Source organism: Chinchilla lanigera, unplaced genomic scaffold, assembly GCF_000276665.1.
Source record: "Chinchilla lanigera isolate Chin_1 unplaced genomic scaffold, ChiLan1.0 scaffold00091, whole genome shotgun sequence".
In the NCBI taxonomy this organism is placed as follows: domain Eukaryota; kingdom Metazoa; phylum Chordata; class Mammalia; order Rodentia; family Chinchillidae; genus Chinchilla; species Chinchilla lanigera.
Window position 1 is genome coordinate 8124243 of NW_004955492.1, and position 14851 is coordinate 8139093.

The 14851-nt window shown below is 47.7% G+C and overlaps 1 protein-coding gene across 1 annotated transcript in view; it reads right to left on the bottom strand.

The window, feature by feature from the left end:
• Galnt2 (polypeptide N-acetylgalactosaminyltransferase 2) overlaps nt 1-14851 on the bottom strand; it is a 140810-nt gene that overhangs the window by 19909 nt on the left and 106050 nt on the right. Inside the window, exons 4-8 of the mRNA XM_005404995.2 lie at nt 7176-7274; nt 6866-6933; nt 6597-6662; nt 4966-5087; nt 2888-2975 (exon numbers count right to left, since the gene is read on the bottom strand). Coding sequence (XP_005405052.1) covers nt 2888-2975; nt 4966-5087; nt 6597-6662; nt 6866-6933; nt 7176-7274 — 443 coding nt within the window. The remainder of the gene's footprint in view (nt 1-2887; nt 2976-4965; nt 5088-6596; nt 6663-6865; nt 6934-7175; nt 7275-14851) is intronic.

A 14851-nucleotide genomic window follows, 5' to 3' on the forward strand; every position in this document is an offset into this window, starting at 1 on the left:
TGGCTCCCTATCTCTTGCAGCTTATAAACATGTGGTGTTTGGAAGGGGCTCACAGAAAATCAAATGAAAATGAAGACACAAAATAAAGAGGGTTGGAAGAGCAGTGACTGGGGAGGTGGAGCCCCCGGAAGGAGAAGGGTGAGGAGGGCGCATACTGACATCTTCTTGCCACTCCCCAAAAGAAAATGGAGGTAGGGCTTTTCTAACGTTACAGTGCAAGAGGGAATGGGATGCAGCTCCATGGTGGGCCACTTGCCTAGCCTGTGTGAGGGCCTGGGTTCCAGCCCACGCCCCCACCAGAAATTTAAAAAAAAAAAGAAGAAAGCGTAAGAGCAAACGTGAACTATAAAGGGAACAGGGGTCTGTGTCTGACAGCTGCATATCCCAGGGCTGTAAGAGGTGAAAAATGAGCAACCAACGAGACCTGCGTCTCCAATGCTGCCCACAGGACAGGACAGGAACACTAGGGAAGGGAGACATCTGGTCAGTTCCCTGGGCCTGCACACTTGATCTTGGTTTCTCTTGATTGCAACTGAAACTACTTCAAAGCTGGAATGATGGCAATGTGAAGACTTTTGGATGAAAATTAATCAGAAAGTTGTAAAATTGGGTGAGTAAGCTTCAATTTCTCGTAAATATGGCCCCTGTTCCATTTCATTCTTAAGAGTCCACCAACTACCAGGGGGAGGAAGCCCCCAGGCCTTGTATTTGGCCCCAGAAACATGCAGGGCCCCAGGTCCCAGCAACTGGGCTTCACTCTTACACCCAGGAGACCAGTGCACCACCCTGGAAGCTTTCTGGACACTCAAGGACTGCACTTGGCAAACACACACCATAGCACTGCAATGGTAACCCACAGGTGTGACTGCCAGATCCAGGGTCCCTACAACTCTCTGCTTCATTCTGGGCCTCCAAAGGTCTCTGTCCTCAAGCTTTCTGTTAACAGAATGCCTGAAACGCTCAAGCTTGGATTTCTCATTTGAACTCAGGGTCTTATTAAGGTGGTGTAGAGATAACCTTTACTATGTTAAAAATTCTACTAGGATGTCATCCTTCATAAAATGCTCTTGGCCTGACCTCAGCTGGGTTCCAGCCCAGCAGAAAGCTGCACCCACTACTAATGTCCATCCTCGTACCTGCTCTGGTGATCTGGAGGGATGGCAGCTCTTCCAGACCCTCAGGGAGCAAGGGGCTCTGACACTACCAAGTTCTTATGACCAAGGCCCTGTTCTCTTCAAAGACTCCTGCACTCTGCTTTTTACCACTTATTAGGAATCTTTCCCAAATTTTGTGCTTTTCAGTTTGTGTACAGCCACACAATACGCCCACCCTCTGAGGGGGTGGGGAGCTGCTTAGTCATGTCCTATCCTAGCAAAGACCGACACATTGTCACTCTTATCCTGTCATGACCTATGCGGCCACCATGATTACCACTACTCAGACGGGGAAGCTGAGGGCACACAGCCCACCCATAGCAACAGGGCCTGTGGGGGTAGGGTGGGGGCAGAACACTCAACATCCAGCACTTTAGCCTTGGAGGGCAGCTGGGTTCTCACAGTTCCATCTTCTCTTTTAGATGTCAAGATTGGCAGCTGACCCTCTGTGTGTCTGTCTGTCATTGTTGACATGTTAGAAGGTGGGGCAGCAACCCCATTTCATGTAAAGAAAGAGGGTTCTGACTAGCTACACAGGGGCTAGCAATCTCAGATTTAAGGGATCTGTGTCTGGAATGGCCTAGGGGATGCCTGGGGGTGCGAAAGTGTAAGTTCTCCTTCAGTGGCTCAGGGCACCTCTCTGACTTCTTGGAACTCAGTAGAGTTCCAGAGTAGAAGGGTTTAGTTACCAGGCTTTAGCAGGGCTCTCTGGGACCTGGAAACTTGCCTCACACCAGGGATACAGGACAAGCAGAGGCCACACGTACCATGACTGGGCCCTCAGATACCATCACAGAACACAGCTCCACCTAGGTGTGGTCTAAGACCCCTCATGACCTCAAATCTTTCTGATCTACACATGACCTACATGCCACCTTCAATCCCACTGCTTAAAAGTGGAGAGTCACCAGGGACACAGCTTAGTGGCACAAGCACCTAAGTGGCAAGTGCAAGGTCCTGAGTTCAATTCCCGATATCAAAAAAAAAAAAGTGCTAAGTGAATTGAATGTGGGCTGCAGGATGGTGTACCTGCTTTATCTCACATTTTTATTTTATTTTTATTTTTTATTTATTTTTTATTTTATTTTTTTATCTCATGTTTTTAAAATCCCTTGGCTTTAATACAGTGAATGCTGATACACAGCCACATAAAACCTCTGGGGTCCTCAATACTAAGAGAGCAGAGAGAGTTTCAGATGAATTGCTCTAAAGGCTCCATGGGGCGTGGGTGTGAGGTGGAGGCTGTGGGGAGCATAGGAAGCTGGTAGTCATTCAGACAAAAGCCTCTAGGCAAAGGCAGAGGTGGGCGACTGGGAGAGGGGTCATCAAAGAGGCCAGTGCAAAAGGAAGGACTCACAGAACTTGGTGCCCAATGGGTATCGAGAAGCTGGGTCTCCACCTGGTTGGCCAGTGAGAGACACAGGGTACTAGGGACAGGGCTGCGTGAGCAGAGCAAGTGCAGACAGGCCCAGCCCCTTTCCTGCACAAAATCGCAAGTCTATGGAGCGACTCTTACCCTGCTTGTCAGAAAGGACCTCTAGAATCCCTGGCTTAGAGCACTGTCAAGAGGTCTCACCATCACTGACTAGTAAGGACAGTGCAACTGAGCCGTGAAGCTCACAGAGGCAGCCACAGGCCCAAGAGACAAAATGCAGAATGTAGCCACTCTCTTGGAGAAGATGCTGTGGGTGAATGCTGCTGTTACTGTCATTCCTGACTGTGGAGACACCTACCGCCCTTCAGGTCAGCAGAGGCCCCCACGTACTGAAAGTTGTCCATGTTGATGACGTCGATGATGGGCGACACCACCCGAGTCCTGTCCTGAGCAGGACGGAGAGGAGAGCAGCTGTCAGATTCCAGCGCAGCCAACAGCCCTGCCCCAGTCCTCCATGCCAAGCAATCATGGCACAGACCAACAGCCTCCCTCCCCACCCAGGTACACAGAAGGGGCAGCTACCTGAGGGGACAGCTGGACCCAGGACATTTCTGCCATCTGTTCACCCCACTAAAGCCAAGGACTGCACAGTGGGTCTGGGTTGCCTCCAAAATTTCAACCACAGGGTTGCTGTTGTCTCATGGAATCTAAGTCCAACTGCATCAGCATCAGTCATTACCATTCAAGGGCAGCAGCAGAGTTTGGGAGCAGATCCACTGCTAAACTGCCTATGCCACAAAATCAGGGTGTGCGTCTCTAGATGCATATGGGGTGTGAGAAAGATATGCAGAGCATCAATATTATTACAGCAGAAGGGAAATGAAGGTAACCAGAGGATCCTACTCCTAAGCTTGGCCTCACAGGGTGATTCCACCAAATCCTCCCCTCCTGGGCCACCTCTGTGACAGTGCCAGGGGAAAAGAGTCTGCACACAGAGGCCTCTCAGTGCTATGTCTCTGTGTTCCACAGCTGCAATGGCCGGCCCTCAGCACAGGGTCAGTACAGGCTGAGTGCTTCCCTTGGGCCACATTAGCAGCGCTCGTTAGCAGAAGACTTGGAAAAACAATCTCACAACAGAGTAAGTCAAGGAGGAACAATATAAGAGAATATTTCAAATTTCTAACCATCGTGTGCAGATTCACAGGGAAAATAATCTGCACAGCCACCGAGGACAGAGAATGAACTTGTCTGTCTCAGCCTGGTGCTAGGTATGGGGGTCAAAGAATATACATATCTTGCGTTTCTTCTGATAAGATGAGAACTAGTGAGAGTCAATCACCTCAGCACCTTCCCAGTAACGGAGGAGGGTGTGAGATGGCTCTCCATCCCACACAGGCCACTGGTCGTGTGCATGCTGACATGCAGCCACCCGGGTATGGTGCTGTTTTCCAGCGACAGTGGCAGTGAGAGTATTTGCAGAGCTCGGTGGGGGAAATTCCAGGGTGGGTTCTATGGTGCAGATACATGGGTGTAAGAGATTGATTCCATCAGGGATCAGACGGGACCCATCCTATCATCTGCCACCTGCATGGTCTGGGATGCATTATCAAAGGGCCCAAAGCCATCTCCCCGCTGCCAAGCGGAGGTAACACCTGCACTAAACCTAACACAAAACAAGTGTCTATTGTGTTGTTTGAACCCAGTAAAGGGCAGTTGAATGTGACTTTCATAATTCCGGGCAGCTCTTGGTTATTTAATATTTCATGACACGCTGCCTGTCAGTTTCACTGAGATGCTGAGGGCAGAAGGGCTTATTCCTTTCCTACTTCCCTACACAGGCTTTGCCTTATTGCCCCTGAGGAAGCACTTTCACAGCAGGATGGAAAGAAAGTCAATAAAACAAGCAGAAGGCAGAGAAGTAACACAGGGCCACACCAGTATTTGTGATGATGGTTCCAGCAGGCCGAAGGTGCACAAAGTATGGCCATGGTTACCCTGATGGTCCTGCTCAGACAGTGGGTAGTGACCACCGCCTGCTTCTCCCCACAAGCCTTGAGCAATCAGCCAACCCAGTCCTCACTGACAGCAGAGGGGTCCTGTGGTGTCCCCAGCATGGACTGCACGCGCAGATGTCAGGCATGCTCCAGCCATGTGCCTCCCATGGGCCTCCCACGCGCCCAGAGCTGATGTTAGCTACAAGCAAGGAGGGAGGGCATGGAAGACTCCTTAGTCAGCAGGGGCCTCACCAGTTTCTGCTGAGCATCTTTACCTGTCGAAGGACTACTCCACTTGCTAATGGATCCCTGAGGCCCATGAGACCCTCTGAACTAATATCCTAGGGCCACTGACTGCTCTCTGGTGTCCAGGAATCGCGCAGCCAGCACATGACCTGCCCTCTCCCCATACCGTCCTCCCAAAGCCCACACACAGCCTCACCTCAGCAACCCGCTCCAGCAGCGGCTCCAGCCAGTGCTCATTACACTCACAGTGGCTGTCCAGGAAGGTCAGGACTTTGGCCTGGGCAGCATCGGCACCGCGAACCCGGGAGCGCATCAGGCCTGTGAAGTGAAGGGAGGACCTGGATAAGGACGGGTTGCCTGCTGGGCACCGAGCTCCCTGACAGGGTCAGTGCTGCCCTGTGGTTACCAAGGCAGGGTCTTATCAGCAGTTTTAAACAAAATAGTTAATTGAGCGGCTGGGAAGACAAATATCTTAGAACTACTATGTCCTGAAAAAGACCTTTACGTAGCTGATGTTCCTTTTACACAACACCTGCTCTGCTCTTTCCCTCCACACAGTGACCTGGGTTCTTACCCCAGTGAACCCCAAATTTGAAGCAGCAGAGTTAATATTCAGATACACTTCTGATTTCCCAACAGGTCAAGGGCACACTCTCTAAGACAAGCAATACAGTTTCCTCCTTGCTTTCCTCATCTTCCTTCTCCCCTCTTCCTCCTCTTTTAAAGTCTGTACCAAGTTTTTCCCTTTGCAGGTATTTGTGACAGCAGATGCTTTAAATTCATAGTTATTTGGTAGGTTGTTTAGAGGGTAAAAATAATGCAGTAAGTTGTAAGGTTCTGGGTTTGCTGTAGGTTTGGGGGACTGACATGCATCCAGTAAGCAGAGCTCCTCAAGGCTGAGGTTAGGTATCACTCCGCATCTGTGCTGATGCTCTCAGTGGCTGGAACAGGTGTGGACAGCACTGCCAAGGGACTCGATCTCTGTGCTGTCAGATCTGTGCTAAAGACACCTTCCTTCCTTGACTCCAGTGGGGCTACACAGGGAACCAGAGAGAGAACGGGCTGGTAGAGGAATCCAGCCGCACTCTGCAGTTTGTGGCCATCCTCAGACTGTGGGAGTGGAAGGGGTTCTCCAGCTGTGGGTCTTTCAGTAACTGAAAGATTCCACCTGCCTGAAGAGCTGAACATCCAGCCGCTGGGACACTACTAGTGAGCTGCACCCTAGGCTGACCTGGATGATGATCATGCTGGTCTGAGCTTCCAGACTCACCCGTCAGCCCAGCACTTTCCCTGGAGAGCTCTTCCGCACCCTACAACAGGCTCATGAGTGAGCTCCGCTCAGACATAACTGATGGCAGTTCTGGGGTTGGCATTTGCAGAGTCACACAAGCGCATAATTACAGTGCTCTCCCGGCTTGGATGGTTCAGCTTCAGCAGGCTGTAAACTTGAGCCTATTATTTTATCATATGCCTGAAGTCTGGAGTCATTAAGCTTCCCATGGTTCAATCTTTGTTGTTCCTCTAAACAACAGGTCAAGGGACTTCTGGAGATTTCCTCAGTTGTGAAAGAGATAAGCCCACCTTCTAAGTAGGTGAATAAAATGTAATTTGCACTCTTGCCCTAGTGTATACACAATTTCAATTAAGCTTTTAATTGTCCTTCCTGTATCTGTTGGGACAGGGTTCACGGCTGCTCTGCAGAGGGGGACAGACAGAAAGACTAGACCACTAATCCCTCTCTTAGCCAAAGCACTTCCTTAAGGTATTACAGGGCTCAGGTAAGTCAAGAATGCAGCCACTTCAACAGTGATATAAGAAAGGACTTACCTTCTCGGCGATCATTCCTCAGGACCCGAACTTTCTCGATCTTCCCCAAGAGGGCCCCATCCTCAGCTAGGAAGGAAGAAAAGCACGGTGAACCCCATGCTGTCCGGGGCACCACACTGGACAATGGCACCTCTTGGTCATCTACGGGCTGGTCCTCTCCCTGGGGCCCTGGAGAGGTGCCCCTCCTTGTGACCTGGGTGAACACCTACTCTCTACTGACACCCTCCTCAGGTGCTATGTGGGACGCGGGGCCACACTCCAGTACTCACGGTCATTGCTGTAGTCATCCACCAGGATGATTTCCTTTATGAGATGGGGCGGACTTCTCTTCAGCACACTGAGGAAAGATAGGAAGATAAAGAGTGTGGGACTGGTGAGGCCTCACTTATGTAGGGACATATCCTGTCTCGGCCCATCTTTGGCTGGAGGAGCCAGTGGACACTCTGGTATTGAGGTGTCTGGGTGCACTGTCTAAAGCACCCACTACTGCAATGACTGCCTGGGACACAACTCACGTCAGCACCCTGACAGGTGATGCTCCTGAGGATGTCAGGTAATGATGGTGTCCCTGGACCTCACCTGACCACTGTCCTCAGCAAGGCCGACCTGGCTTCGTTGTGGAATGTGATCACCACACTGGTGGCTGGCAAGTCCACCCTCCACTGCTTCCTCTGGCACCTGAGAGGGAAGAGAGGTGTCCTGAGCATAGAAAGCAAAAGGGCTGTGGTCAGCCTCTGAAGTCACAGCTAGGCCAAGCTGCCAGCAAGAACCAGCTGCGACAAACCCATCAACTGCAGCAGCCACTGGCCAGTTGTGTGATGCAGTGATAGAAGGGTTCATGGAGACAGAAAACAACTGAGGTCACCCTTAGAGTCAGCTCTTGGGACAGAAACAGACTGAGAATGCCTCACACAGAACAGAGTATGTTGTAACACAGTGAAACCCTCTCTTCCAGCTCAGACGTCTCTAGCTACATGCTCCCCGCAGTGCTTCTTGGGAGCTGTGTTGCTGCTCTTCTCCCATCAGCCCTCTTCCCACCAAGAGCCTGTGCACTTCCTAATAGCCAGAACCCCTCATAGGCAAGGGGAACCCACTGCCTGCTCTCCCTTATTTGAACACAGGCACCTAAGTGATGGTGAGCTGACTGGTGAGCTCGATCCATTGCTCTGTTCCCTGAGCAGCAGGTAACCTTGGGCTCAACTCCTAACAGGAATCAAAAAGCAGTTCTGTAGCTCTGGTTCTGTGGATAGATGCGGCTGGAGGATCCCCACATGCTGCTTAGAAATAGGACTCACACAGCTCCATGCTGAAGAAGTTGAAGTATCACAGGCTAGAAATGACACCAAGGGAAGATTGGGCTCAGTAGAATCTTACCCAAGGAGTCCATCCAGCCACCTATGGATCTGACGATGCCAGCACAATGCAATGTTCCCAGAGTCCCAAAAGAACAAGGTCCAAGGGCAGAGTGAGAGCTTTTGAGGATAGTGGCAATCTGTCAACTGTGGCTGAATGCAGCAGTCACCAAGATGGTGACTCTACAGACATCAGCTCAGCAAGGAAGTCAGGAGGTGGCCTGGCTGGTTTGCCCCACACGAGGGCCCTCTTTGTCACTGCTGTCATAGAGTATTCTGCCCCAAGATGAGAGACAGACTAGGAGAACGCCTTCTGGGGCCACACACTGAAGACTTGGTTTATGCTCTAGCTGTTAATGTGGCTTCCATAGGTGTGAATTATCTGCTACCAGAAGTAAAGACAGCATCTATCTTGCACAGGAAATCAATGAGAAAGGAGATGGATTCTAATAAAAGTTGCAGCTCAGCCATGGCTAAAACCTAAGTTGTTGAGGACTAAAGGGGATGCTCAAAAGCAGTGGCTGGACAGTGACCACAGGACAAAGAATGGTTGGCAGTTGCACACTTTCCCTCAGGGCTACGAAAAAGACAGATTTTCAATATGCACAGGAAAAGCAGCACCATGTGCAGCTATTAGACCAGAATCTTTGGTTATTATAAAGCTCGCTTGTTTTAATTAACCATGAAAAAACTGCGTAACAATCACCGTTGTTTGGGGGCATTCTGGAATTAATACTTAACCTCACTGTGCCCCAAGGTTTTACTGACAAGTGGACTAATATGCTAGTTTTTCTTATTTCAATTTCAAGAATTAGCAGATAGTTTGATTAAGAAAATGAGAATGTGAAGGCTTCAACTGTAAACAAATTACCAAGAACCCAATCTGTAATGCTAATGAAATAAGGGTCCCCACATTGGGAGGCCTTAATTTCCTCAGCAATTAGATCCCACTTAACTCTGTGGGAAGAGCAAGCAGCGGACCCCGCTAAATGTGAAAATTCAGAAGGAGACCCAAGGTGGCATTTTCCCCCTCACAGCAAACCTAGCAGATCCAATCATCCTCTTCTCTCTCATTTTTTTTTCCCTCTCCTCTGCAGGAAGTCTCCTTTCCTTGAATGTCTGGGCCTCCCAGGGCTCCTGAACAAGCAGGACTGCTGCATTCACACCATTTATTAAAACTTCTATACACATTCATAAGCCATCAAGTTTTGCTAGGGCTTGGCATCTATGGGACTTACAAGAGACCCATCCCTCACTGTAGGAGAAATAAGTAAAAACGGAAGCATTTCACACTGTGTGTGAATACATATAGGAATCCAGATAAACTCTTATGCTGAAGCACAGGTGGGCTGAAAAACCCTCTTTAACAAGAAAAGGCACACACTTTCCATTAAAAGAGCCATTTCGCTGCTACAGCCTTTTGCTGCCCCAGAGGCAGTGAGAAAGCTCAGCATAACAGCTGGGGTGCCCGCACAGCAGCCAGCACCTGGGAGCTGAGCCCATCTGAGGTCCCGGAGGAAGCAGCAGCAGGCACTGAGAAGAGGACTAGGCCCTGCATGTGCTTCTACAGGTCCAGTGCTACAGGGTCACTCGGAGATCTTCCTCTCCTGTACACTGGAGACTTCAAAAGCCAGACACATGCTTGGTGTGATGGTGTATGCCTGCAATCCCAGCTACGTGGGAGGCTGAGGTAGAAGGATCACAAATTTGCAGTTGGCATGGGCAACTCAGCATGGTCCTATCTCAAAAAAACCTCAAATAAATAAATAAATAAATAAATAAATAAATAAATAAAAAAGGATTGAGATGCAGCTCAGAGGTACAGAGCTTATATGCAACTGGAAACAACTTCAGTAATGAGAAAAAGAATGAGAAAAACCAGATACAAGTTTTTTGTTCTGTTTTAGTGGGAATTAAACCCAGGGAGTACATACATTGTCAGGCTTTTTTCTTTTTTAGACAGGGTCTGAGTTGCCCAGGATGGCCTCCAACTTTAGATCCTCCTGCTTTAGCCTCCCAAGTATCTGCGGTTACAGGTCTTTGCCACCAAACCTAATATAAAGAGGAAAACAAAAACAAAACAGCAGTTGGTATTGGCAGAGGCTGCCATTCAGGCATAGCATATAGAGTGGAGCTTTTTCTAATAACCTGGAGATGAAGCCAACAAGTCAGGTTCTTTAGGGGTAGGAAGGGGGTCCACTTTCAAGTACATAGGCAGTGCCTTGGGGAGCAGGGTGGTTAAAGTCAGTTAAAAGGAGAAGGTTCCCAGCTCCACAGGAGTTCAAGGAAGGAAAGGGAGGGGCAGACAGGGGAACAAGCTTGACAGTACTGGACAGAGGGTTCAAGAAACTGTACAAGGCCCAGGGAGGGTGTTCGGCCATCAGCAAACTATACTTGCTGTGGGATGGCTACCAAGACCAAGCAGATAGTCATAGGAAAGAAAGACCATGGGAAAATACGCTCTCCTAGAAACACCCCTTAACTCAGTTTTAAAAGAAAAACACTAAGTGATTAAAATGGTTAGTGTTAGTCTGTTTTTGCTGCTACAAGAGTGCCACATACTGGGTAATTAATAAAGTCACAGATTCACCTTACTCAAGGCTATGGAGCCTAGACTGTTAAGGAGTGCCGGGTCAGTGTCTGGTGAGGGCCTCTGTGCAGCATCCTAACATGGGGAAGGGCACACAGCACTGGTGACAGAGAGGGCAAGTGGGCCTGAACTCAACCAACCCACATCGGACACAGTGACTGACCCACCCTGAGGGTGGGGCCCTCACACCCAACCATTTCTGAAAGGTCCCCTCCTGATACCACTGCCATGGCAATTATATTGCAACTTGAGTTTAGTAGGGAACCCTTAAAACATAGTGGTTAGTAATTAAGTTTATGCTCTCACTAAGACAGGTTTCTGTTATGGGAAAGATGGGAACAGACAGACTTCAAAGACAATGCTGACCCTCTGCTGTGCTTCCTAGCCCTACAGCCCGACCCCACAGAGCAGTAAGGCAGGGTCCCTGGGCAACATGTTCTGATCAGGACTGGCGTCCACCCGTGCAGGGGCAGACATGGTGGCAGGTGGGTCACAGGAGGTCAGTCTCCACATCGGCACACACTCCGGTGCTTCTGCTTTCCTGTGGGATATCCCAAGGGCAGTGGTGGCTTCGGGCAAGGCCATATTATTTCTAGACCACAGGTGCTGTGTTATGTATTGTCCTTTACAAATTACCCAACTAGCCTTCAACTATCTGCTATGTCTCCTGAGTCTGCCCTTGAGAGGTCTAGCTCTGATGTACTGGAAGCAAAATAAGGCAAAGCAAAAATTTAATAGGCTTGGGATGCTGAAGGTCCAGTCTTGGACCACAGTGTGTTTACCAAGCCAGCAAGTCTCCCTAGGTATGTATGTAAAGTGTTTCAAACATTAACCAGAGATGGTGTACAAGTACTCAGGTATCTCTACTCTGTCATATTAAAATTCCCACTTTACAGTGCTGGCCAGGTTTTCTAAATGAAATGACATGACAGGTAGTAATTACAGTCCTTTTTTTGTCCCTTGCTATCTGTCTTTTTTTTTTTTTAAAGAGAGTAGTTAAAAAAAAAAAAGAACAATAGCAACATACCAACATCACAGACATAAACAAAACAAAACAAGAACATTAAAAGTGATACAGGGTTTCACAACAAAATGACAAGAGTTAACAGTGGTTGTTATATCACATATTGTTATCTTTAACTGCGCTGCTCAGATTACCAGATATAAGAATGGAAGAATGTTCAAACCATTAAAGAGAATAAAAAAATAATTATTAAATAAAAGATTAGAGATAATACAGACTTTCACTAGACAAGATGGGAGGAATTCACCAATGGTTGTTCCATTCACCTGTTTTAATTACTCTCTCATTGCTGGGAGAAAACACCCCACACCCACAAGTTAACATGTTCCTAGTGGCTTGAACCACCGGTGATACATGTGTGACTGTCCCATGAGGTAGCTTGTACCACTGATGGTACAAATGGATCTAATCACTTTTATCGGTGATTTTACTAGTAAAATCCCAATGAGACAGTCATGTATGTACCGCCTCTCCTATGAACACATGAGGCTTTGGGGGGACAACAAGACATAAATTATAATGCTACCTCAATGCCCATCTCCACCATAAGTAATGACTACCCTGATTTGGTGCTTCACTATTCCTGTGTTTTTAATACATGACACAGTCCATATTTATGAATGGCATTTAGTATCTTTCTCTGTGTACCCAGGCTTTACACAGGTGTCAGTGCTGGAACACCATTTTTGGGAGGATGCCTGCCTGATATGGGCATTTTCCATTCATGCCCACTGCAGAGCACACCACACACCCAGGCCCCTCCTGCTGAGGCTGCTTTCTCCCTGTTAGAAGCACAGAAATACATGTAGTCCCCGTTTAGGTCTGAGTTTTGCCTTGTTGTTCACGTGCTGGAGACTGTTGGTTACAGATCATATGCCTCCATGTCTCTGCTTGATGGCACTGGCTCACTCCCCGCTGTGGCTGTACCTGCTTCACTCCTGCCCCAGGGTGAGATAATACTACTACAGTCTCAGCATGCCAGGTATCACTGGATTTTCAAATTATGCCAACCAGACCACTATGAATTGACCTCTGTTATTTGTTCCATTTGCTCAATTGCTAGCGAGGCCACACGTCTTTCCTACATTTATGAGCTGGCTGCTTTGTTTCTTCTGTTCACCGCCTGCTTGTGTGCTTCACCCCTTCCTTGCTCTCCAACGATGAGACTTTACATCTTCTGGATATTGCCCTTTCTCGGCTATCTGTGTGGCAAAATCTGCAAGTCTGTGGGATATCTTTTCATTTTATAATGTATTTAAATTTGTCTTTTTGAGATAGGGTTTCGCTATGAGTTCAGGCTGGTCTTGAACTCACTTTGTAGACCAGGCTGGCCTCGAACTTGCAACAATCCTCCTCCCTCAGCCTCCGGAGCGCTGGGATTAGAGGTGTGCACCACCACGCCCAGCTTGATGCATTTAAATTTGCAAATACATTTTAAAATTTTGCTTTTTCAATCTTTGGTCCCACGGGTATTATTTAAGAACATTTTTCTAACCTAAGATTATTAATATATTCTGATAGATTTTCTTCCAAATATGCTTTAACTTCTAGCCACTTACCAGTCTAATTATATAAATACAGGATGACCAAAAACTGCATATTTTTTCATTAATTTTTATAAGATACTATAACAGGAAATATAAAAATGACAATTTCATTCAATACAAAAATCAATGAACCTGCAATGAACGTGAAGTGAACTGGCTGAGCAGCACTCGACTGCGTGAACAAATGCACTGCCTGAGTGACACCTGGGGTAAAATGTTACATGATTAAAAATGCTTTTGACTTTAGGTATCCATCCATATTGGGTGGGGCAGTTAGTACTAGTGGTTGAACGCAGGGCCTTCACATTGAGCTTCCTCCCTATCCTTTTTTATTTTGCGACAATCTTCCTAAATCACCAACTTGCCTAGGCTGGGATTGAACTTGCAATCCTCCTGCCTCAGTCTCCCAGATGCTGGACTTACAGGTGTGCACCATCATGCCCAGTTCTAAACATATTTTTATAAATCATACACAAAATTTCACTTTCTTTTGCATGGATAGTCTATGGCCCCAGTATCATTAGCAGTGTTCTATTTCATCCCTGCTGCCATAACCAGAATTTCCCATGTGCACATACCTGCTTTTGTTCCTGTCACCTGCCTGTGTAGCCCTGCACTAAACTGCAGTTACACAGGGCCCTGCCAAAGGCTTTGTGTCAGATGTCTTTTGCAGTGTGAGGTATGTCAGCCATCTGTGGCCATTTACTTTTCCTCATGAATTTAAGGGTCAGCTCCTTAAGTTGCATCAAGAAAACCTTGAACACCACCACTACAATGAAGTTACAGACAAATCTGAAGAGCTTTCCCCTTTTAAAGGCCCTGCAATCGTGCCTGTCCTTCTACCCACGAGGCCTGCACATCTCTGGCAGCACCCCTGGTACCCGAAGGGCTCTTTGCCAACAGTGGGAGCTTCTCTTCCTGCCATGCTTCCTCTTGGCCACCGCTGTGTGTGTCCTGGAATCTCATGGGTCCCTCCTATGCATCGTGATTTTTGGCTTGAGGTATTCCACATCTCCACCACCCACTTGTCACCACACCATTTCATCCTTGTCTTTCCTGTCTTTACCCATCCCAGCACCCTGGTCTCAGGATACGCTGGCCATGGCTGCAGCACAACACGTCTGAGGAAGTGCAGGGGACACTCCCCACCACCCTGTCCTGTCCTCAGGATGAGACGCTCACCAGCTAGCTCAAAGCTTGCCTCAGGTTTCTGTGGATGCTTTCATCACGTGGGTACCACATGCTAGGCACTATGGTCCCCCGCCTTTGCTACAATGATCATGCAGCTTCTCTCCTTCACATCATCAAGGGTGTACGCTAGTAAATTTTCTAACGTATGTCACTCTTGCATTCCTAAAATAAACCCTTTTTGGTTATATTTTTTTTAAATAGTGCTGTACTATAGACCTGCTAGTACTTGGTTTAGGATTTGGCTTTTTTTTTAAAATGAATAACCTTGAATGTGACTGGTGTACAAATTTCTGCTCTTAAACCTTCTATCTGCAGTTTCACGCTATGGTTCTACTGAAGGAAATAGGGTAGCTTTCTCTCTGTAGTCGCTAAAATAGTCTTAGGCAAACCCAACTGGGCCTTGTAAATTGTGAGGAGGCAAATTTTTTATTGCTGAACGTTTCTCTGAATGATATTTATTCATATTTTCTATTTCTTAAATGATTTTGGTAATTACATTTCTAGATTACCCATTCCATATGTTTCATTTATTTTCATAAAAGTGTACTTGT